We start from the raw sequence: 22,582 nt of genomic DNA on the forward strand, positions 1-22,582 counted from the left end.
TTGCTGTAATGTATGTACATAAAATAAAACCACTGAAACCTGATTGCTGTTGTCCTCCGCTGGTCTCTTTCTGACTCCAGACCGCCGTGTGGGGCTGTGGACTGAGGGCTCGTTCAGCATCGGATCAAATTGCATTTCAGTTCCACACACTGATTCCTGAAAATAACACTTCGGTGGCAAATTCTTGAGCATCAACATGTCGCTGCACTCTGCAGATTAGACACGTCTCATTGCACATGTATAGTGTTCCCAACAAAATGGGAGAGGGGGCCAAAAAGTGTTGCTAATCCCGAACGACAGCAACAATGCAGTCAGAAGTAAACAGGGGCCAATCATTTTCATGAAGGGAGCACGCATGACTAATGATGAAGGATGTCCTGCAGCACAATGGTGGGAATGCAAATGTCTCCAGCCGTACTTGATGTCCCGTGAAGAGATCATGTTTGTGCTCTCAAGTGAGAATAAACACAACAGATTTGCAACAGATAAACACAGCAAATATGACAGTACTCACACTTTGTTTGCTTTTAATCAATGATGAATTTCTCATTATGTTAACCAAAACTGGCACGTTGGCCTTTTCACTTCACTGACACCAAGAGCAGAACGCTCACCCTCAGGGGTCTTCAGCTTTGTCTGCTCTAAAGTTTTGAAAATGTGATTACAATTAAAGAAAAGAATTTCTAGAAGCGAGAGTAGGCTTGGGAAACTTGCTTCTTTTGTCAATCCCGGGATCAGATAGGGTGTTTACAGCCGTTCTTAGAGGATTTTGGGTGGTCGGGGGGGGGTACAGGGAAAACAGGCTGGATCGGACTGGTGTAGAGAGTAGCCAGGTATCAGCACAGTACCAACAGATATGAAGTGAATGTTCAGTTCACTGAAAGGAGAAGACTGTCATCACACAGTAAACCCCACAAATTTATATACCTTAAAGTTTCTTTTAAGAATTAAGAGCGCCCAAAACTCAACAAAGGCACATTTCAGACATTTTACACTTCAACAGTTGCATATTCTTTGGCAAAACCTAAACTTTTGTGTTCTCATGAGTAATTTGATCTACATCATTGAGTACTATCGACGGAAAACATAAAGAAGAGAAGAAATGAGAGGTCGTCATTTTGTGCACGTAAGCACTGAAGTTTAATTACCATGGGGAGCGGAGAGAACGGGGAGATTGACATGAGGGAGGGAAAAGGATTATCGGGGAAACTGATGCAACAGGGAAGGAAACATCCCTGCCGCAAACAGCAGAGACAACGTCACATTACATCACACGCTACATTTAGTCACAAATTCTTCCCGGCCCTACATGGTAATGTCGATAACACTTCACTTGTGGTTGTTGATATAAAGCACTCTAGGAAAATCAACAGAGGTTCGCCAGCTGCACCCTAGACAAAGATGAGACCCTTCTTTCATGAGATACCTCAGCGGGAGGGTAAAACATAACACACTTAAAAGCAAGTTAACAGGTCTCACAAAGAGGAATCAAGTTCTACGCAAAACAAAATACAGTTCACAGTTAATTGCTTCAATTTCACTCTTTTTGTTTCTTCTTCCCACAAAGTAAACCAGCGACTCATTGACTAGGATGCAGCTACACTGTCTACAAAGCAACAGAAAATAAATAATGTGGACAATTAAACAACATCAAGGAGAAGAAACTTTTTTTTTTTTTTCCTATCAATCTTGTTTAACTGTGAACATTCTTGTAACAATGAAGATGAGCAGTGACAGAGCATACAGCGCCCGGAGCTTCCTGTAGCCTTCTAAATGGGACTAAGAACACAGTGTCTGAGTTTTCTCTAGTGCTTTTACAGACAACCAAACCTGATCATCTACACAGTGCCATCCAGGGTCTGTGCCAGTGTGCTTGAGTTAGCCTGTTTCAGGTGCAAGTCGCCTTCCATTTCCTGCTTGCTACACCTGTGAAAAAAGCATCACATTTAGTGTCATTGTTGAGTCAATCAAACCCAGAATACTCCGTGAAGAATTCACGAGAAGAACTGTTTAATCAATATGAATCAGTTTACCGCAAAGCTTATAAAAACAAAGCATTTTATTGTTTAGATAACTCAACTGAGCATTTTGGACAGACGTCTGCAGTGAACAGACCAATAATTCCTGTAAAACACAATAAATTAGAGATTTAAGTTGGTATGAGAACTAATGGTGCTGCTGGAGAGCGCGCACCCTTAAAAAAAAGCAGATATTCAGGAGTGACTTTGGCCTCAGCTGGTGTCGCTCTGACCTGCGAGCTTCAGCCAAGGTGCCACAATAATCTATTTAAACTCCACACCCTTGAAAATCAACACTGCCTGTCTGGTGTAAGACCGACTGGGAGACGCGGATAAACAGGCTGCAGCTCACCCGGAGACTGGTCCATTTCCTGTCCTTTCATTTGACTGCTGGTCCAACTCTGAGAGCAACTTCAATATGTTCAGTGCAGCCTGCAGGGATAAAGACCGTCAGGAAATATTTTCACTCAGCTGGGAATTGATCTATAAAAGTATTACAGACAAGACAACAAAGGAGTGAGTGTCTCTGACATTCCATTTCAGGAGCAGCTGTGCTGGAAGTCTGAGTGATGTGTTATCAACAGAAACCGTGATTCTCAGACGGCTACACAGAAAATGTATTATACACTCACTTAGAATACAGTAGAATACAGTTGCTTCTCTAGGACTGAACACTGGGTTAAAATAAAATATAGCATCGCCTGAGTTGACTTCCCCTTTTCACTCCTGAACTACACATTCGATGTAATTAAAGCCAGTCTTGAGGATTTTCCGTGTTGTTCTGTGTGAAATATCTCCTCACATATCTCATGTAGCTCATACATAATTCAAGGTAAACCTGATGAGAATATAGAGCTGTCAAAGAAGGACTGCACCTGAGGAACATGTTTCACACGTTTGTGCCGACTCACCATATCGTGGCAGGATTCCACATCTTTCCCGATCCCATGACTGATGAGGGGTGGCTGGGACGAGCAGTTGATCAGCGACACAAACTCATTCTTATTGTTTTTGGGAAAGTCCTTGTATTCAACCTGCAAGCAAATGAAACACTTGACTTTCTGATGCGCGGCCGCTGCTGGGCTTTTCGAAGATGAAGAAGATGCGGTTTGTTACCTGCAGGCCCTGCACGGATGCCAGATAGCCGAGCTGTTCCGAGGGCCTGGTGAGGGGTCCGTGGGGACGCTGATTCAAGGTGTTTTTGTTTTTTAGGATAGTCTCAGCAGTCACTGACGTCCCTGCATAAAGCAGCTCGTTGGCAATCATGGCAGTGATTGTTGCCTTGCCCGGGTTGGGAATAGCCCGACTGTAGTCCTTGGCCTGGGGTCCTTGGCAGACCCCGACTGCTTGAGCCACCTCAGGCACCATGGGCAGGATACCAGCAGGCAGCTGCTGGTGGCTCAGGTAAGGCAGACGGAAGTCCTCCTCCTTGGAACCTTTTCAGCAGACCACAGAGGACATGAAACTTCAAGTACCATGAGTTTATTTCACCTGAGCTGTTAGTAAATATGTTCACTGAAATTTACCCAGTGCCACCTCCTCTACAGAGCCGGGTTCAAAGAAGGTCACTTTGCGCCCATCACCAGGTTTTTTCACAGGTGGCTAGCAATTTGAAAACAGTGACGAAAGTCATGTTTATTATTGGCAAACAGACAAATACAGACACTTAATCTGAAGTTATTCAGATACCTTTTCGTCGGTTTTGAGTGCCGGTTTGGGGGGCTGTGGTTGAGGCACTTTATATCCCAAAATTTCCAGCATTTTCTCTGCAGCATTCCTTTTCGCCACCTTCTTACTGGGTCCCATTCCCTCGGCAGATTGGCCACACACGGTCACCTGAAGCAGAGCCAACAGATGGGAGAACTCAACGAGATGCGGAATTAAGAAGCAAAGATGTGAAGCAAACAGAGGCAGATGTTGCTGGGGGTTCGCTGCCAGCTGCGGCTGTCTCACCTGCATGACGAACTCCCTGCGCCGTGGCAGACCTCTCTCCGTCACCATGCTGTACTCCGGCTCCTTCTCCTTCTTGGCCTGCTGGATCTGAGCCAGGCGGCTGATGGGATTCATCCCCTGTCCATACTCAGGGCTGGTCTGCAGCTGTTAGCACAGTAACTGAACTATTACCTCATGAGAACCTTTCAGGTTAATGATTTTAACTGCGATTTATAAACATTACCTTGATAATGGATTTGGTTTTCTTTTTGATGCGTGGCACTGTCTTTTCCACACTGGGTATGTGGGGTAGCCTCTTCAACTCTCCCAGCACCGCTGCTGCCGCTAGTTTCTTGGCAATCTTTTTACTTTTCCCCTCGCCTTCTCCTGTGAACTCCCCGACTGTAACTCGCACTACGAAGCTCTTCATGTGTGGAGGACCTTCTTCCTTCAAAACCTGGAAAACAACATTGGTAAGTTGTGGCGAGAAGGAACATTTCCTGACTGATTTCTTTCTCAAGAGACTGCGGACAAGGAATAATAATCTCTTCAAACCTCAAAGTTGACCGGTAAGTTGCGTTTCAATGCAATTTCAAACACTTGACTGATTTCTGATTTGTTCAGGTTCTCCTCCTCGGGCTCTCCGTTCATCTGTTGAATGAAGAAAACAGTTAGAAAGAGGAAAACAGGAAGACGTTAAACCTCCAACACATGCACATGAAAAAAAGCTGTCCAGCCGTGTTTCATGCTAAGTGGGCAATTCTTTTCTCACCACTGGCAACTGTTGCAGTATTGGCTCTTTCTGCAGTACTTTTAAGGCCTTGGCAGCAGCGTCATGTTTGGCCATCTGCCGCGTGCGTCCCTTCCCAATAAACTGCTGGCCTCCGATGGAAAGCTCCATGTGGTATATCATTGGTCCCACTGGAGGAAACGGGTAGTAGTACCTGGACACAATAAATGAACACATTTCCCTCCTAGACAAGGAAAAAATAAATAAAAAATTCCATTCGATGGAAATAAGGACGATGGGCTCATTTTCAAAAATCCAAGTAACGTGGACTCACTGTTGCATAGAGCGCTGGTAAGGCCCCGGAGCTCGGACATTGTAGTTGAAGTTTGGCGGTCTCATCCCCGGGTACGGGTCAATGGGTTTATACATGGGCTTTTTACCGAGCTTCATACACAGTGCATTCAACTCCATAGTGTGTGTCATGCCATCTGCAGGAGGAAAAACCCAACATGAAGGTCAACTGGATCCAGTCAAGCCCTCGACGAAGACTCAACAAGAATGCGGTAGAGACGACAGTGGAGCCAGTGGGGGCAGCCCACCTGCAGTCTTGCCTGTGTTGCGGGGGGTCCTGATGGTGGGTTTGGGAAGCGTGGTCTCAGCGAGGGCGGATGCAGCAGCGGAGTGCTGGGCTTTCTTGATACTGGTCCCCTCGGCCTCCCAGTGCTGATCTCCCAGCGTGAGCCTCACTGAGAAAATCTGAAATGAAATGTCCACGATTAGAGTGACTGTGGGACAGAGCAGGAAGACAGGCTGAGCGAAACGAGCTGAGACTTTTCTTTAATCTGTATCTCACAGGGCTGCCACTAACGGAGACACAGAAAAATGCAACTTTTGTAAAAAAATAAAATAAAAATAAAAATCACTTGGAATTGGAAATAACCTGAACTGGTACTTTGTGTATATTACATAAGTTTTGCAAAAATTCTGCCCAAAATCTTGGTGGACTTTATGTCACAATTAACCTGGAATTAACACACATCCTGCACAACAACGGACAAATAAAAAAAATACGGATTTTTCTTATTTGTCATAATTTGATTGAACAAAGTTATTGGTTGAGACTTTTCCTCTTGCAAACATATACACTGTAAAAGGTAAACCACACTGCAGTGCAGGTATGCAACATTAGCAACAACTGTGCTAAACATATTCAAAAATATTAAATTGAGAAGGCCCTGCATGAGAAAACTGAGAAAAAGAGAAAACTTGGAATGAGCATGATTGGCAGATAAAAAAATATTAACCTTCCACCCCTGGCTTTCAGAAGCTGAAATACTAGTTGATTAAACCATTTTGTGTTTTTTCGTGTATAAAACTGTCTTATAGTTTTTGGGGCTACAAGGAAAGTTGGAGAGATGTACACTTCCTAAACCAGCATAATAACACAGTGGCATGTCTGCCTCTGTCTGTAAAACCGGAGCTATAGGCGTCCCACTGCAGCAATGCTCAGCATTTATTTATTAACCTGCACAGAACGACAGCTGCTAGCAGCGTTAGCTGCTCTCTTTGAAACTTTGAGTTCTCACACTGCTCAGGAGGAGAAAGTAATGCTGCTCGTCAGAACAATTACCCCACAAGATCTGCTTCCACTTAACTTTGTTGAGAGCGAAGTTAAGTGAAGACTCTGACCCTGAATAAATGGTGCCGAGACCTGCAGATTACTGCACTGCACAAACGGAGCCTTGCATTTCAGATGAATTAAAATCCAATATGCTTGTTGAAATTGGTGGTTAAAGGCTTCAAAGAGCTCTGAATAGACAATATTTTCAAGGACGTTTGATGTACTTGACTATAACCTGCGCAACATTTTGAGTGTTTCTCTTTTTCAGATGAGTCAACTAGTCACATTAGTTATTTTAAATACGTTAACATAAAAATTAGTTGCAGGGAACAAGCACAGTAAAGACCTCTGAACATTTTAAGATATTTTATAAAGTTCTTCCTGAACTCTGTTGGGAATTTGTTTGAGGCCAGTGAGACGGTGAACGGGGGGCTCTGCACTCACCTTTGAGTGAGCAGGTCCTTGCTCACAAAGCAGCTTATACTCAGGTTGGATCTTGTTGAAACGGGCTAACTCATTCACCAAACACATGGGGGTCTTCTCTTTAGGGTTTGCCATGTTAGATACTGTGAAACGAAGGGAAACGTGACTCACAGCAACTCACCGACAGACACAGTCAGAAATTGATGAATTCAACATGTGCGGGCTTTCTGACCACACAAGAAAACCCCTGAAGCTGACCTGTGGTGGTACTGTAGGGAGTGGCTGAGCCCGCAGGGAGAGCGGAGCTCCTGTTGGGCTGGCTGGCGCTCTCCGACTGTAGGGTGCCTGAAGCAGAGGGGATGCTGTAGCCAGGCTGTGGCTGCCCCAGCTGCAGCGGGGCAGGAGCAGCAGGCATGGGGCTAGCTGGACACTGAAACTGGAGCTGAGACATCCTCGTTGCTCTGGTTTTGTTAACAGCAGGCTGAGGCCGAGATAAGGAATTTACGTATGGGAGGGACTGTTGATTGAGGAGGTCTGGATGTAAGCTCTACCTGGGGGGAAAAAAAAAAGATGCAAACATTTAGCAATTCATCCATCGTTATTATCGTCACTGGAAAATACAATGGAGACCATATCTGTTAAATGTCCATCACCGATATTCAGTCAGTTTAATTACCAACTGACCTAACCAGCATGCATCTGGGCTGTGGAAGAAAAGCAACATGAACCAGTCAGAGAGGCCACAGCTGGCCAGACTGTTCACACAGTCGTCATCCACAGTGCAGACCACTCAGCCTGCTCAGCCTTCACAGTGACGACTGAAGCAGTAACATCAATGGACTAATTCAACACGCTGTTGCAACTAATCGATCTCTATGTAAAAAGAACCTTTCATGCAGAATTGCTTTACGAGATTTAAAAAGAGCTCCTCTCCACAGTTATTGCAATGTACACACACCCACACATAAACACAGTTGGGCACACGATGCAGTGGCTGAGCTCGAAAATGTTCCATCACTGGATAATCTGCACCAGGAGACGTCGGAGCGCCTGGCGACAGCGACACAACCCGAGGAACCACTCCAGGGACCGCCCCAACACGAGCATTCAGAGGAATCCACAACACTCCCACAGAGGCCCGCCTTCTGGTCTTTGTCAAATTCTTTTTTGTTATATTCTTGAAATGAGAAATCAAATTTCTCTGATATTTTTTAGGTGTGGAATACGACTGAGCAAACCATCAAAACACAGATTCTTGCCTTGTTGTGATGGACTTGAGGATAATGCATAGCATCTCTCTCTCTGAGCCTGAGTTAAAACTTAACTTGAGTTAAAACTAAAAATTTGATCCAGGGTGAGCTGTAAGACATTTTCTGCATTAAAAATAGCATCAATAGGTCTTAAATTATTAGCAGGCAAGGAAACGTACAGCTGTTGCTGTATTTGTAACTGTTGGAAACAATCTGTCATTTTCCTGACATACAGTGCAAATGCACATCTAACAGGAGGTGATAATACTAAAGAAAGGTCTTTCTACATGATACAAGTTGTGAGGTGTATTATGAATGCTCATATTGATGTTTCTGTTCAGCTCTGTTTTCGATGCTTCACTTTCTCGGTTACAGATTCTTCCTGTGTGCAGTGATTGTGCAAAAGGTTTCACCAGAGGCGCCGCCTCTTGCAGCTTTTAGTTTCACCGTCACACGCTGGATTTGTAGCAGGCTGCATTTATTTCACAGCTCTGCCCAGCAAAAAAGATAACTTCGATTGATCAATACCTTTTACCATTTTTCTTTTTTAAAAGACCGTAGACAACATTTTGGTCAAACAATGTAATACGGCTGACTTACTGATATTGTGTCTGAGTGCAGGTGAATAGCTCTGTATTAAAGAGAGGGCTGCACATAACATAGCAGATTTTGTAATCACTGTATCAACATGCATATCAGAAAAGATTCACTGACTGCGATACATTGTTTCCATGCACTGTGCATTCATGCCCTGCAAATTCAAAACACGGTTGTGTTGTTCATTCTGGCATAAACACCACCCCCAAGCAGATCCCACAAGCCTTGAATAGGGATGATCTCAGGAATGCTGACAAGTCGTTCCATCCTCTCAACTCCCAAATTCTGGAGGTGGGCTCTGATAATCCCCTGATGCAATGGAGAGTGTACAGGGTTCAGCGTCCGACCGTAGAGATATGGGATTGCCAGCAAAATGCAATCTTGATATCATTCTGCATTAAAAGGTGATAGTGACCTGACGCCTCATCTCGCAGAATTTTGTGAGCATATTTGTAAAAACTCACACTGACAAACTTAAAAAGTCAGGTTTTTTTTTGTGTGTGCATTTTTTATTTTCCCATTTCCTCTGTCATTTCCAGGACCACAGCGAGGCCTCCTATTGGCCTGTTTTGGCTTGTGGTCCTTGTGTTTGAAACCTCAGATTTGGAACATTTATAAACATTGTTTCCTTACTGTGAATGTGAATTCTGTGGAGCAGAAGTCTGGCGTGCAACAGTAAAACAGTGGGTAGTTAGAATGACAGTGAAAGCTGCTGAAGACTTTGGAGTGATAGAAAGTTAACCTTACAGACAAAAGTGGAAATACAACAAGTTACCTGAATTTACTGATTGTGTCTTGGATGTGAGGGATCCACCAGTGTGGGTGGGGTCACAGCTCATTTAACTTATATTGAAAACCATCACAACTGTTAGTATTTGTGCAGGTGTTTAAATGTTACCTTCACGTTACCTCAGGCTTCTGCACAGAATTAAGAAGGAGGCTACGCAGCTAGCAGGTCCAGACCTGCCCGCCTGTATAAGGATCGGCACAATAACGTCCAGGACATTCACATATTTGGATATTTTATCATGTCTGGCCAAGTTTGAACTGCAGATAGAGAACATTTCTTCAAACCAGGCTGTTATTAAAATAAAAAGAGGCCGGCGGCCGGCCGGAGGAGCGAGCTTTCCCACCCGAAGGACCACGCTAAGCTAACTACTAGCTTCCAAGCTACACCGGCAAAGATGGAGCAGAGGTGGATGTTTGCATCAGTAAAACCTGTAGCAGCTGCATGACGAGGAGGAAGGACACACAGTTCAGGTTAATGTTTCTGAGACTTGCACAGAAAGCGCATCGGGTGGGTGTCCCTGGTTCATTCCCAGCCGGTGAAACCGCTAGCTAGCTAGCTGGCTAACCAGACAGCACAAAGTAAACCTCACCTCGTCGCTCCTTCTCTGGAGATTTTTAGTTATTCCATGACACACGCTGACTTGGTGTCTTTGCTTTTTAGTTGACGGCACGTTTCAGGAGTCTGTGAATGTGATTTTAATGTCAAAATGCGGGCGGTGAGGAGGTGGACATTGGGAAGACAGGGCAAACACTAAAGAGAATGGCACTCTCCCACTGCCAGACCAGGAAGTGACATCTCCACTCAGGAAGCACTTCCAACACAGCCCTCCACAGTAAATCCACCGAGACATACAAAAACAAATACACATCACTGAAGCCGTCTTTTCAAGGGATTCCGTTTATTTCGGTGCCACAGGTTTTACAGAGCTATTCATCCAAATGGTGTAAAAAGAAAAAAAAACACACACACACACGACTATTTGCTAATAAATAGAAAATCGATCACTATAAAATATTGCTTCTATTATTATTATTATTATTCCTAGACTCAGTAACTTGAGGGGAAGGTTAGCATCTGAGAGGAGCATGGTGGTTACAGGTTGTAACCCTGACAGATGTTCAGAGAGTCTCTCAGCATCAGGTCTCGCAGACGCCACAGTGCGTCCGCCATGGTGCTGTGGGCTCCTTTGCTCTTCAGCCAGTGAGCCGGCAGCCGACTCTCCTGCTCTTTGGTCAGGTGGGCGTCTCGTCTTTGAGCTGTGATGGAAACAGACGGTTCTCCATTAACAGTCAGTCCAGAAGTGATCAATTATGCCACTGTCAGAAGAATTTCTGCTCTTATCAACATATGAAAATGTACAAAAGCTGAACATGATTTTAAAACAACAGTGGGCAGGGAACTGCATGTATTTATTAGTTACTGCTAAAAACAGAGAATCACAAACATACAACCCATCCACCCCTGCATGTAAAAACAAGCACTTCACAGCACCTCTGAGGGTTTGGTCCCACTTGCTGACGGTGTTGGAATCAGAGTTCAGGCCTTCGATGTACTTGAGGTAGGCCTCTGAGTGCAGCACCCTCTGGGTCTTTGGTGGTGGAGCCACAAACATTGGAGTGGTGGGCTGTAAATGTGAGGGCTGGCCCTGTCCTGGATATGGTGGGGGAGCGTGCTGTCCTGGGCTGAACATCCCAGGCTACAAAACAGATAACACAGCAATGCAATGCAAAACAAAGATATTACAGGTTTGGTTCTGTTAGTCACAGGAAAAAAAACAGATTACCACACAAAATTTTAATTCATTTGATGGATGATACAGGAAAAAAAAAAAAACCTTTTTCAAAATACTTATTTTCTGGATTGGGACTCACCTGTTGCATATAATTTCCAGGTGCAGGACTTCCTGCCATGCCATTCATAGGACCACCCATCATACCTGTTGAATATCAGTATTTAGCCTCCTGTGCATTCAGTAACAATCCCAACCTGAACTCATGCTGGTTTTATTCACGTTTGAAACCACAATGAAATTTTAGTTGGTGACTACCAGTTGGATGTTAGTTGTCTGGTATCAGTTGTTGCATGCATTATGTGTGTGAATGTGTGAGTGTCAGTGTGATATGCGAGTAGACTGTGAAAGAGGACAGTTTGTTGGAGACCAGGGAGCTCGGTGTGCTCAGAGAGAGATCAGGCTGTGCAGCCTGTGTGAACCAGGTAAACCCCTCCAGCAGGAGAGACACGACTGGGTGTGACTGAGCAGGTGTGGCTCGGACAGTGGCCCTTACCCTGATGAGGCATGCCAGGGTACCCGGGCATGCCTTGGTGGAGATGGTGAGGAGGCAGGTGAGGACCCCCTACAGGGTGAGGTGGCATTGTGGCCACGCTCAGCAAGCCCTCATGGGGGCCCTGCATGGGCATGTAAGGTGGGCCGTAAGTTCCCATCATGCCTTCGGGAAGAGGGCAAGGAGAGGACAACATATCCATGCATAAGTGACATGCAGATGACTCTAACACAACATGCACTACAACAGAACATGGGGCCCCTTTCACACACGCACTTTAAAGTCAGAAACGTGAAGGCAGTTTGGTGTGTTTGACTTGGTAAGTTTCAGTCAGGACGTAAACGATTTAAGAGTGATTTTAATCAATATAAATCCTTTTAGCGAATTTGGCATGTTTTCTAGTATGCTTTCATATATTAGAACATTGCTTGTGGCCTCTCCTCCTAAATTACCTACACACCCAATCTGACCCAAGTCAGGTGGAAAATATCAAAACATTTTGTATTTCAGGTAGTTTCAGTCATTGTGATGGTGGCTTGAATATCTGCTTCTCTGATCAGCTTGTTCTTAAGTAGCAATAATGAATTCGCAATATATATTTCAGCCCTACTGCTTAGCATTCTTCTTTTTTTAATATGCTGTTTAGCCTCACACAAGGTTTTTACTTACTCTTGTGCACTGAGTAGATTCATCTTGAAAGTTAAAATTTTAGTCTCAAAAAGAAAAATCTAAACTAGAGTTGTTTAAAGTTCATTGTGTGAAAGGGGAAAGTCATACAAATGGGTTTGAGAATGTTAGCAAAACAAGCATGTCAGTTGATGAAATAAAAAAAAAAAAGGTTTCATGGTTAAAAATCTCATGCAGTCAATGTCATGCAATGTCATAAAAAAGGCAACAAAACTAACTTAAAAACAACATTGAAAATATAAAACAGCAGCAAAGAAGAACAAAAATAATCTTGCTTTGAGGATGCGACATGTTTTTAAAATGGTGAGAAAATTAGAAGATTACGGGTTTTAACAGTCCAGCCTCATTTCCCTGCTGCCATGTTGTCAAACACTCGTGCTGTCTCTGAGAGGGGTTACCTGACACAGGTGTCATGGTCTGGTTTATCATTCCCATAGTGCTAGGCGAAGGCACCACTCCCATCAGCGCCCCTACAGGGGTACCTGCTCTTGGGGACGCTTGCTTCTGCGGCGGTCTCTCGCGTTCTTGCTGTTCCACTATTTTGGCTGCACGTTCTGAAACGGAGAGAAATGTTGTGCAGTTTCATTTGACTCACACACAGTTTAATTTTCATTTTGCTTCCTTACCTTCATAATCTGCTTTCTTGGACGCTTCCAGGTTCCTCCACTCAGTGCCGACCAGTCGACTCAGCTCACCGAAGGAAAAGTCGGGGTGTCGAGCCTTGATGACGGCTCGCATTTCACTGCTGAACAGGATGTAGCCACTCATGTTGATCTTCCTCTTGGCCCCTTCTTTCTTTGATAATCCCTTCACCTTAGGAGTTGCCTTCAGGTGGAAAAAAAAGTGTGTGGTAGGTGAGAAGAATTAGTTCTGAGAAGCGTCTGAAGCTACAGGATGTATGACCGGAGTATGTGGAGCTGAATGGATACCTGTGAAGGTGTGTATGTCATACTGTCCATGTCACTTGAAAGAGGAGTTTGCATCTGAGGCAAGGATGGCGTCTCTGGAGCATCGTCGTCATCCTCCATGTCCTCCATATCCTCATCTCCATCCTCTAAATCTGCAAGTTTAAGCTCCAGCTCGTCGATCTTCTTGTCCAAAAGGGGCGACGCTTCCTTCTGTGGCACGAACAGTTTTCTGCATGAAAAAATAGAAACAAGGAAATAAAAACTTAGAAAAGTAAAGTTACGGTTTAGTGGGCAATCGGAAGAAAAGTCCAACTCATGGAACCGACCTGAAATAGTAGACCTCATCTTCCACCACTTTGGAGGAGTAGGAGAAGCGTTTGAGACCCTTGAACTTTTTCATCTGTTTCTCAGAGTCGATGTAGCGGCTCTCGCACAGCAGGACATCCTCTTCTGGAAACTCAGTAGGTCTGCACGACAGGTAGTCCTTAAAGGAAGAGACCATGCATTTTCCTGGAGAGCAGGCAGGCAGAATAAGATCCATTAGTAGATGTTTCTTCTAAATTCATTTAAATTTTTGATAAAGAGTGAGCTAGGTTTGGAAATGCATTTTAGTTTCAGATAGTCTTACAGGGTTTTTTTTTGTTCCCCCACGTCAGTCTATTTCACTGCACAGTTGCTAAGCAACCTGCAGCTTCCTGGAAGTTACAGGTCTCACTTAGGAGAAATACATGTATGAATAACACACACTTAACCTCATTTAAAACGGTGATTATAATAATTACTTTTTTTTTTTTTTATAATCTTCCCACTGAAGGTAATTTTATTCCCATTTTCTTTGAATGCGTCAGAAAATTCTACTTGCGTCATGTGATTAGCACACAGGAGCTCTGGGAAGCCGTACCTATGACGCAAGTCATGGGCAATGTCTCCTCCAGATGGCTCAGAAAACTTCTCTCTTGTAGAACATCTTTGTGGGCTCGTGCTCAGTTTCCTCCGGGTGAATGAAGATTGGCCCAAAGAAGAAAGTAGCTCCATTCTGCACCCACAACTTCTCTATTCTGCAGCCCAAACACAAAGGAGCATGTTAGCAGTGGTCATCAGGCCGATACAAAACAATTATCACATCTACAGGATGTGTTATTAGGAGCTCAATCGAGGTTTTTGGTAGGATATGTTTCACCAACCTGGCAACCCGGGGTTTTGACAGTCCATGTGACTGAATGTAAACACTGTCTCCCACTTTAAACCACACGTTGTTGTATCGCAACTGTTCGAAGTACTGGCGGCCAGGCTCAGCTCCACTCATCTCCAAGGGGACGTCCTCTCGCTCCTAATTGAAGGCGTAAACAGAAAAGGGGCTCAGGTGTTTATACTGTCACTAACAAACTTTTATACATGGAATTAAAGTCCCCTCTGCCCCCGGGCTCCCTGTTCAGACCTGCAGGCTACCGGTCTGAGCTAATTAATCCCCTGTAGTCAAAGCTATCCAACAAAAACTTGGGATTTTATTTATTTTTATTTTTTTTTATGGAGACCTCTGCAATTCTGATTTGCCTTTTCCAGTGAATCACACCATCTCCCACTCATTTTCTCTTTAAAATAAATAAATCAAAAGGGTCCTGCTTTTACAGGCCCTTTGAGAAAAACACTGAGACTGAGAAAGACTGAGTCCTATTTAATAAAATTAATAGGCTCACAGAAATCCACGTGTAGCCAAAATTAACTGTTGGATCTAATTTCAAGGTTAATCTCACACTAACAAACAATGCCTTGTTTAACTGACAGAGAATGCCACAACAGCTGTCTGTACGAGGTTGAGTGGCGTTTTCTCACCTTTTCTACAAAACTGCCACTGTCTGGATAGGACGTCATCATTTTTTCCTGGTCAGGGTTGACAAACATGGAAGCGACACGGACGACAGGCAGAGGAACCTCCCGGGAAACTAATTTCACAGTGCTTTCAGGCATGGCCCAGATCTTGATCTTCTTGAAGGTCTTGCTGCGGGCATTGTAGCGGGACTCGCACACAAAGACATCCTCAGAACTGTAGCCTTCAGGCCGCATTTTGAAATAATCCTAAAAACGCCAGAAGAGACGAAATAGTTTGCTTGAGGCAGGTTAAGACACAAATTGCTCCAGATGTGGTTTGCTTTAATTGAAATTGATCATACCTTCACAAACAGGACTACACATTTGCCCAGAACTTTACTGATGCGGACTTTGTTGTAGTAGTCGCTCTTGAAGACCTCTTTCTCGAGAAACTTGCGTGTGGCCAAGTGAAAAGTTTCACTCGGTCTGTAGAACCAGCAGCCATACAGCCACTTCTCACCTGTGAATGCAAAGACAAGCTAATCATCACAAATTCATATCTTAGAAAAAGCTACATACAAATCAGAAGAGTTTTTTCATGTCTACTGTTGATTGAGTATTGATTAAGTGCTGTGGTGCCTCGATTGTTGACTTGTAATTAGAATAATGACAAAAAAGCCACAAGCATGGAGGGATGGTTACCTGCTTCATCCTCCCACAGCTGCTCGATACACACAATGTGGGGGCTCAAGTTTGGTTCTGACGGCTCCACATACACAAAGTCTCCCACGTGGTAGGTGCTGTTCTCGAAACTGAAGTCCTGACTGTACACGCGATCCGACTTGGACTCTGACTTCCACGCCTCTCCGGGCAGATTCTTGCCTTTCTCACCTTTAAATGAGAAATTCATAACTTGGAGTCAACATATTTAATAATCGTCTCGTCTGTGCATCATGGAAAAAGTTGACCTACTTTTGTGTTCTTCCTCCTCTTCATCCTTCTTTTCCCTGTCCTCCTCGATCTCTTTAGGAATTTTCTCCCTCTTTTCTTGATCGATGTCACTGTGCAGGTGTTTTCCTGTGTAGTTGAGTGCAGTGGACAGCAGGATCTCTCCATTCTTGCACAGCTCATCCCTTATCTTGATGAAGAACTGTTGGAGCTCCACTGAGTCCTCAAATATCTCCGAGTCCGTCCTGCATGCAAAACAAGACGATGCCCATATTTCAGCTGACTTCTGTACATTTCAGGATGAGTTAAATAGTGACCTCAAAGTCCCATCGAAGGCTGACCTGCTTGCTACAACATGAATAACAGAAAACTAATGAATTTCATCAAAGCCCCAAAGATGTTTTTGTTTCAATGTGAAATTAATGAAGAGAAGGAACTACAAACTTCACAACCTCACAAGTCAGTGTTTTAAGGGGAAAGGATTCAGTTGTTGATATGTGTTTTTTTCATTTCCTATGTATTGCAAAAGCTCAGAAGCTTATCCATTAACAACTCATGTTTGAGATTTGTTTTTGCTCTGAACAGACATGAGTCACATTGAAACTTTGTATAATTAGCCTCACCTGTGTAGCCTTCGAGCTTTCTCTAAAACTTCAAACACGTGTTCCTGGAAGACGTCCAGCCGCCTGTAGCGCCCACGTTCCACATTCATCCGGATAACGTCGAAGTTTAGCGGCGGTTTTTCAGGAGCGGCTGGATCTACAGCCGGAATTTCAGCCAGTGAGTCACTGTAGCATCGTCCCTCTTCATCCTGGTGGCCCATCATGGAAACAAAAAGGTTCCTGATGAGCTCTCGCACCAGAGCATACACAGCAGGAGGTCCGGAGTCTTCCCCTCCTTCTTGCTGCTTGCGCGTCTCCAGCAGCACTCGGTGCAACACCAGAGCGTCGCGGTAGATCAGAGACTCGGGCTCATTGTAAATGCAGGCATTGTTGAACATGAGAGTGAAGTCTTCCATCAGGGCGTCTACATCTTGGTAGCGACTGGCGGCCATGTGGCTCCGCAGCCGCTCCATGTCAATGGGCCTCTTGATTGTAGCATAGTAGTCTGGCAACTCGGCCCGGGAGGGGAGACGAAGGAAGATCGTACTCAGGCGACGACCTCGGCGGTCAGTGAAGTTTCGCACAGCGTCGTAGAGCTCATTCAACCGCTGCTGAAGAGGAGTGAGGTATTTTGACTTCTTTGGAGAAACACCACTCTTTCCTGCAAGTAATAAGGAAAAATAGCAAAACATTGTGCAAAAATACAATATTGTTTTGTTTTATGAGAATTCTAATCACATTTTATGAATATATTCTTTTCTTTTGAGCTAGTTATATTTTCATTGAGTGCACTGTCAGTACCAACACACACACACACACAAAAAAAAACCCTACTTTTCTTGTTGTCCTCTGAAACAGCGTTATGAAATCTGGCCAGGAAAATCAGAATTTAGAAGATGCCACTCACTGAGTTTCAGTTTGGGAGATCCAACGTCCTCCTCCTCGGGTGGAGGTCCTAATTCCTTCCGCTTGTCTTTCAGGATCTTCTCCAAAATGTCAGCATCATTATACACCTGTGTGATTCAAAATCCATGTGTCAGAATAACTCAGACCGATGCAAATGTTTCATCCTTAATGGAGTCTGACTGCCCACCTGAGATCCCTCCTCGTTGTAATGCCTGGCGTTGCGGAACATTAACCTCATGTCCTCCATCAGGGCTTCCTCTGTGGCGTACCGTTCGTTGCGGATGTTGTGCTCGATGGTTTTCAGGTCCATCGGTTCAAGAATTACATTATAGTAGTCTGGGTAGTCTTTCTTGGAGGGTTTGACCATGAAAAGTTCACAGAGCCGTCGATTGGTGTTAGCCTCCCTGGCGTCAGTCACAGCGGCGTAGAGCGATTTCATTCGGTTCTTTTTCACGTTCTTCTTATGGCTGGGGAAAAAAAAAAAGCTTTGTTAGCTAATCAAATAATTGTCACATCAAAATTAACTAAGAAATAGTAATACCTTTTCCTCTTGATGATGCCTGTGTCAGATGACAGAATGCTGTCTCCATCTTCATCATCTCTCCTGAGCAGCTCCCTCTTTATTGTCTAACAGACAAACACAAAACATGCTTTATCGTCCATCATCCACAGCAATTCAGCGATTTCACTGTCGGGGAGGACAGCAGTTAATCCCAGCTGACTATGAGGCAGACAGTCTCTCACACACACTCCTGTGGGCAGGTGAGGGTCACAACTTAAACTCATATTCATGTTTTCTGACAGCATGAAGAAACCCTGACATCATGCGTGGGAAGAACATGCAAACTCTGATGAAAAAATAAAAAGCCCCACCCCTGGACTTGAACTGGAGTATATGCTCACTGTGAGAACAGTGTGTGATCCACTTAACACAAATGAACAGAATAATAATCTCAGTCACTACCTGCTGAATCTGCTGAAGTCGGAAGGCCCGTTTGTAAATGCTTGAATTAGGCATGTTGTAGCGCTTTGCATTTTCAAACATGAGGGTGAGGTCAGTGTCCATCTGTTCCACGCTTTCATACTCGCCATTCTTCATCTTTGTCCTTAAAGATAGAAACAAAGCATTTTAACACTCTTTGTATGACCGTCATTTGTGAAGGAAAAAAGTGCAAGAATTCCTGCTCCTTGCCTGATCTGCTGGAGACAGATGGGCTGTTTTATTTGCTGATAATAGTCGGGGTATTCTCTGCGGGATGGCAGGTTCTGGAAGGGTTCAGAGAAGACCTGGCCCTGGTTATTCCTGGCCCCCCTGACGGCTTCGTACAGTCGGAAGATGGGGTTGCTCATCTCCATACTCGAACTCTGACTCTCAGCCTCTGATTCTCCCTCATCATAGCACACAGAACCTACAAGCACAAACAATGTAAACATTTGCTTTCTGTGACACAAACACAAGGTAAATTGATCTGTAAAATCAATGACTCAAACTCACCAGAAAGCACAGGGTCATCCTCACTCTCTGAGCCATACTGAAGAGATACGCTGACACCAGAAAGTCGATCCCCCTGACCAGACCTGCGATTCCTGAATGGAAACAGAAAAGTCACAAACACATATATACCAAACCTACGAATGTGGTTCAACACAGACACAAATAAAATAATCCGTTGTTTATTACCTGATGCGAAGACTAGATTTAGTGGGTTCTGCATGTTCAAGTTCAGTTTTACGTTGGATGAAGACTTTTTTAATAGTGTTAGCATCCTAGGAAATACACACACAAAAAAGAGATCATTACTTGGGATGTGATGCATATAAAAGAAAAAGAAGGAGAAAGAAAAACATTTACCTTAAAAACCTGAGATCCTGGTTCATTGTACGTTTTGGCATTTTTGGCCATCAGATCGATATCCTTAGCCATGGCAGAGACAGACTTATAGAATCCAATCTTTAACAAAACAACAAACAAATCAGTATTTTTTTTTAAAAATAAGTACACTAAAATAATAAGAATTGGTGAAATAGTGGGTTGATGTGATTACTTGGATCCTTTGTGCTATCGTTCTCAGATCAATTGGCTCCTTAATAATGGCATAGTAGTCTGGGTAATGCTAAAACAGACAAAAAGAATAGAAGAGTTCTAAAAAACTGAAAAAAGAAGTGGTCTTTAGACAACAAGAAAACAAATCTGAATTCATGTAAAGATCAAATACGAATGCAAAGTGCTCATGATATTATTAAAGCACAAGGATTTAAAAAATAAAGGACTCACCACTTTAGAAGGAAGTTTCTGGAAGAGTTCGCTGACCAGACGTCCTGCAGAATCTGTGTGTGACACTACGGCCTCCAGGAGTTGCTCTAACATCTCCTTCAAACTGCCTGCTGAAGGCTAATGAGATATGAATATATTAGTATGGAATGCTGTTCATTAATAACTGGAGTAGATCTGTGCGTAACAATGAAGAAATTCTATGTAACAGATTTCACTCAGGTGCAGAAACGAATGAAGATTTAAAAAAAAAAAAAACAACAGAAAAATAATCATTCAATAACAAAGGTTTAAAGACCAGAATTTACCTCATCTTCAGTTGACATTCCTGTGTTATCCATCATATCATCACCATCTTCATCTTCTTCATCTCCATCTCCAGGCTGTACAAACTCACTCCTGGTTTGCAAATAGACCTCCCACAGTTTGCATGCAGCTTGATATTCTTCACTGTCACTCTAAATTTCAGACAATAAAATAAAGAATCACATAGTATTATTTGGCAACATAACAAATAAACCTCTTTAGGTGTTGAGTCAACGGATTATGATTTAACTCATTTGTTGAGCTACAGGAAAGCTCACCTACAACTCTTTGGTCAATCAACAAATCTGTTGGACAAATCTGTGTGATTGAGAAGAGGTAATAATGTCCAATAATTGTGTAACAAGTAATTTAACTCTTCATAACACACTAGACATTTTATGTGTGTTAAAAAAAAAGATCGTATTATAGGCTCTGGGAAGGCTGGTCATCACTTTATACTCTTTTCAAACATTTATAAATGAAAAAAATAATTGAATAGATGAGGAAAGCAATCAACCAATCAATGAACAGTCAATCAAAAACTACAGACAAACTTTGTATTTCACACTTTTTGTTCTTCAAATGTTCATAAAAGTCAGGAAAAACATGCATATTTTAGTCACATACACAAGAAAAGATAAAAAATGCATGAGGCTTTGTTTTCCTACCCTACGTACCTTATAGAATGATCTGGCATTGTTGAACATAAGACGAAAATCTGCAGTGAGCTGCTCCACATCATTATAATCTTCTGACTTCAGCTTGTACTGAATTTTTGTCATATCTATTGGCTGAGATATCATTTCATAATAATCAGGTTGATTCCTACAAAACATGGAGAAATTACAGCATATATTACAAACATTCATCAGTGCCTTAGCAAATGTGTGTGTGTGTGTGTATATATATATATATATATATATATATATATATATATATACATTTCCTGATTTGATGTTAAAAGTAGATGGGTTACTAGAATACCTCCTCTTTGGTACCCTGAGGAAAATGTCACAAATTTGCCTGCCATGATCATCCTTGTAGTCCCTGACAGCATTGAAGAGCTCATGGCATACAGCAATCTGGAAGATAAAAAGGGATAAAAATCAGCAATTGGACTTTTACATAGCGTTCAACCATGACACAAATTCCTGAGAAAAAAGTACAAATAGAAGTGTGACAACATTTAGTCCTTAGATAGAATATGCTGAAAAACCTCAACCCACAGCTTTATGGATATGGTATTTGTGGTATTTGTGGTATTTGTGGATATGGTACGTTAAAGTTCATGGAACGCAATTTACACATTACAAAGCATATATTTCACCATTTCTACATGCGCATATTTCATCTACAGTTACGTTGACAACAAAGAAGTTTATGATTCTGAAAGAAGCTTGAAGAACTTTATGAGTCAACGAATGCGGTCAATGGTGTAATGAAGGGTTGAGATCGTTATCACACATGCCATGCATGGTTTTTGTAAAATACACACAAAAGATTTTTTATTACCGTATCCACGGGGGGAACATTGGAAATCCTCCTCCTTTTCCTACCACTTCCAGGAGTAGAGGAGGAGGCATCGTCCAGGTCTCCCCCTCCGCTGACGCTGCTGGATGGAGAAGTAGCTCGTCTTCTCTTGGAGCTCGCTGACATCTTTCACAACAGGCTAGCCTGCTGGGGGAAAAAGTGAAAAAAACACTTTAAAGTTTCTGTAGATAATGTTTAAATTGTGCAAATGAACATCAATTGTTCACATCCCGTTAATAACAGAGGTTTGGTGTAACTTGGAATGAGACAGAATGTATGAAACAAAGCGCTCAGACAGCGGCAGTTAGCATGCTAACTTAGCCGCTTCACTCACAACACAAACGGTCAAATGTTAATACAGATACAAAAGCAAGGCGCGAACTACGAGAAACAGCGTAGAGATCGTGAAAAAACATCTTATTCAAACCTCCAAAGAGTTTCTCTTAAATCCCTGAGCAGAAATAAGCGGAGTCTTGTTGAGGAGCTAATGTTGTTTGAAAACTCTTAACCGGAAGTTGTGGCGTTTTGCATTGTCTTGAGGAGGAAGGGGGAAAGCGCCCGTAAATAAAGGTGCTGCCCTCTACAGGTCAATGGGGGCACTGCACGAGGAGGCATAAGGTGGCCTGTTTGCAGATTGAAGCTTTATTTTGATATTCTGCTTTTTTCAGATTGGCGCTTGCAGATTTTCTCCCACTTTTGCTCTAACCCAAAATTTTTGTCTTTTTTTTTTGGCTTTTGTCCTCTATGGTTGGATATCAAAACAATTATTTTTATTGCTTCCCTTGCTTGCTTTTTAAAAGTATGGGCGCCAACTGAATGTGTATACCGTAGTAACAAGTGGAGACCTGTCCAGAAAGTGCAAAAGTAGCCTTGAAAATATCATGAAGCTGAGATTTTTCATCCAGCTTTGCACCACTGATCAACATGATGAAGGCTACAGAATTGGCATTCGGAAGCATAATGAAGAGATC

General features: G+C 43.1%; 2 protein-coding genes across 6 annotated transcripts; both read right to left on the reverse strand.

Annotated features, from left to right (window-relative positions):
- Positions 1-1,120: 1,120 nt before the first annotated feature.
- stau1 (staufen double-stranded RNA binding protein 1) lies at positions 1,121-10,141 on the reverse strand. 5 transcript variants are annotated; one of them, XM_030090829.1, is made up of 15 exons: positions 9,951-10,141; positions 6,983-7,271; positions 6,746-6,867; positions 5,280-5,436; positions 5,015-5,168; positions 4,723-4,924; positions 4,506-4,601; positions 4,195-4,407; positions 3,972-4,115; positions 3,708-3,854; positions 3,545-3,620; positions 3,135-3,454; positions 2,930-3,052; positions 2,371-2,450; positions 1,121-1,926 (listed from the first exon to the last, which is right to left on the reverse strand). In XM_030090829.1, the coding sequence occupies exons 2-15, from the start codon at positions 7,173-7,175 to the stop codon at positions 1,839-1,841; spliced, it is 2,115 nt and encodes a 704-aa protein (XP_029946689.1). In that variant the 5' UTR covers positions 7,176-7,271; positions 9,951-10,141; the 3' UTR covers positions 1,121-1,838. The 5 variants fall into 5 exon arrangements, with proteins under 5 accessions (XP_029946689.1, XP_029946692.1, XP_029946690.1 ...); XM_030090832.1 differs by having other exon boundaries at positions 4,723-4,894; positions 5,292-5,436; positions 6,983-7,275; XM_030090830.1 differs by having other exon boundaries at positions 5,292-5,436; positions 6,983-7,275.
- Positions 10,142-10,237: 96 nt separating this feature from the next.
- pbrm1l (polybromo 1, like) lies at positions 10,238-22,129 on the reverse strand. Its single transcript, XM_030091511.1, is given in 31 exon segments — positions 10,238-10,617; positions 10,853-11,057; positions 11,233-11,297; positions 11,647-11,808; positions 12,729-12,884; positions 12,957-13,155; positions 13,260-13,467; positions 13,565-13,748; positions 14,140-14,187; positions 14,190-14,296; positions 14,423-14,568; positions 15,072-15,314; positions 15,410-15,567; positions 15,750-15,938; positions 16,020-16,240; positions 16,619-17,258; positions 17,505-17,610; positions 17,691-17,970; positions 18,045-18,130; positions 18,468-18,609; positions 18,696-18,912; positions 18,999-19,090; positions 19,185-19,270; positions 19,356-19,454; positions 19,549-19,617; positions 19,779-19,895; positions 20,084-20,233; positions 20,759-20,906; positions 21,066-21,163; positions 21,594-21,759; positions 22,034-22,129. Coding segments are annotated over 30 exon segments (4,929 nt in total). The 5' UTR covers positions 21,738-21,759; positions 22,034-22,129; the 3' UTR covers positions 10,238-10,453.
- Positions 22,130-22,582: the final 453 nt, after the last annotated feature.

Source organism: Salarias fasciatus, chromosome 5 (assembly GCF_902148845.1).
Source record: "Salarias fasciatus chromosome 5, fSalaFa1.1, whole genome shotgun sequence".
NCBI lineage: Eukaryota > Metazoa > Chordata > Actinopteri > Blenniiformes > Blenniidae > Salarias > Salarias fasciatus.

Bases quoted from the DNA above. Each gene is read 5' to 3' on its own strand.
- stau1 (XM_030090829.1), bottom strand. From the start codon at position 7,175: ATGTCTCAGCTCCAGTTTCAGTGTCCAGCTAGCCCCATGCCTGCTGCT. The intron at 4,408-4,505 runs GTTTGAAGAGAT...GTTGTTTTCCAG, and splicing joins ACTTACCGGTCAACTTTGAG to GTTTTGAAGGAAGAAGGTCC. The intron at 2,451-2,929 runs GTGAGTCGGCAC...TTATCCCTGCAG, and splicing joins TGGAATCCTGCCACGATATG to GCTGCACTGAACATATTGAA.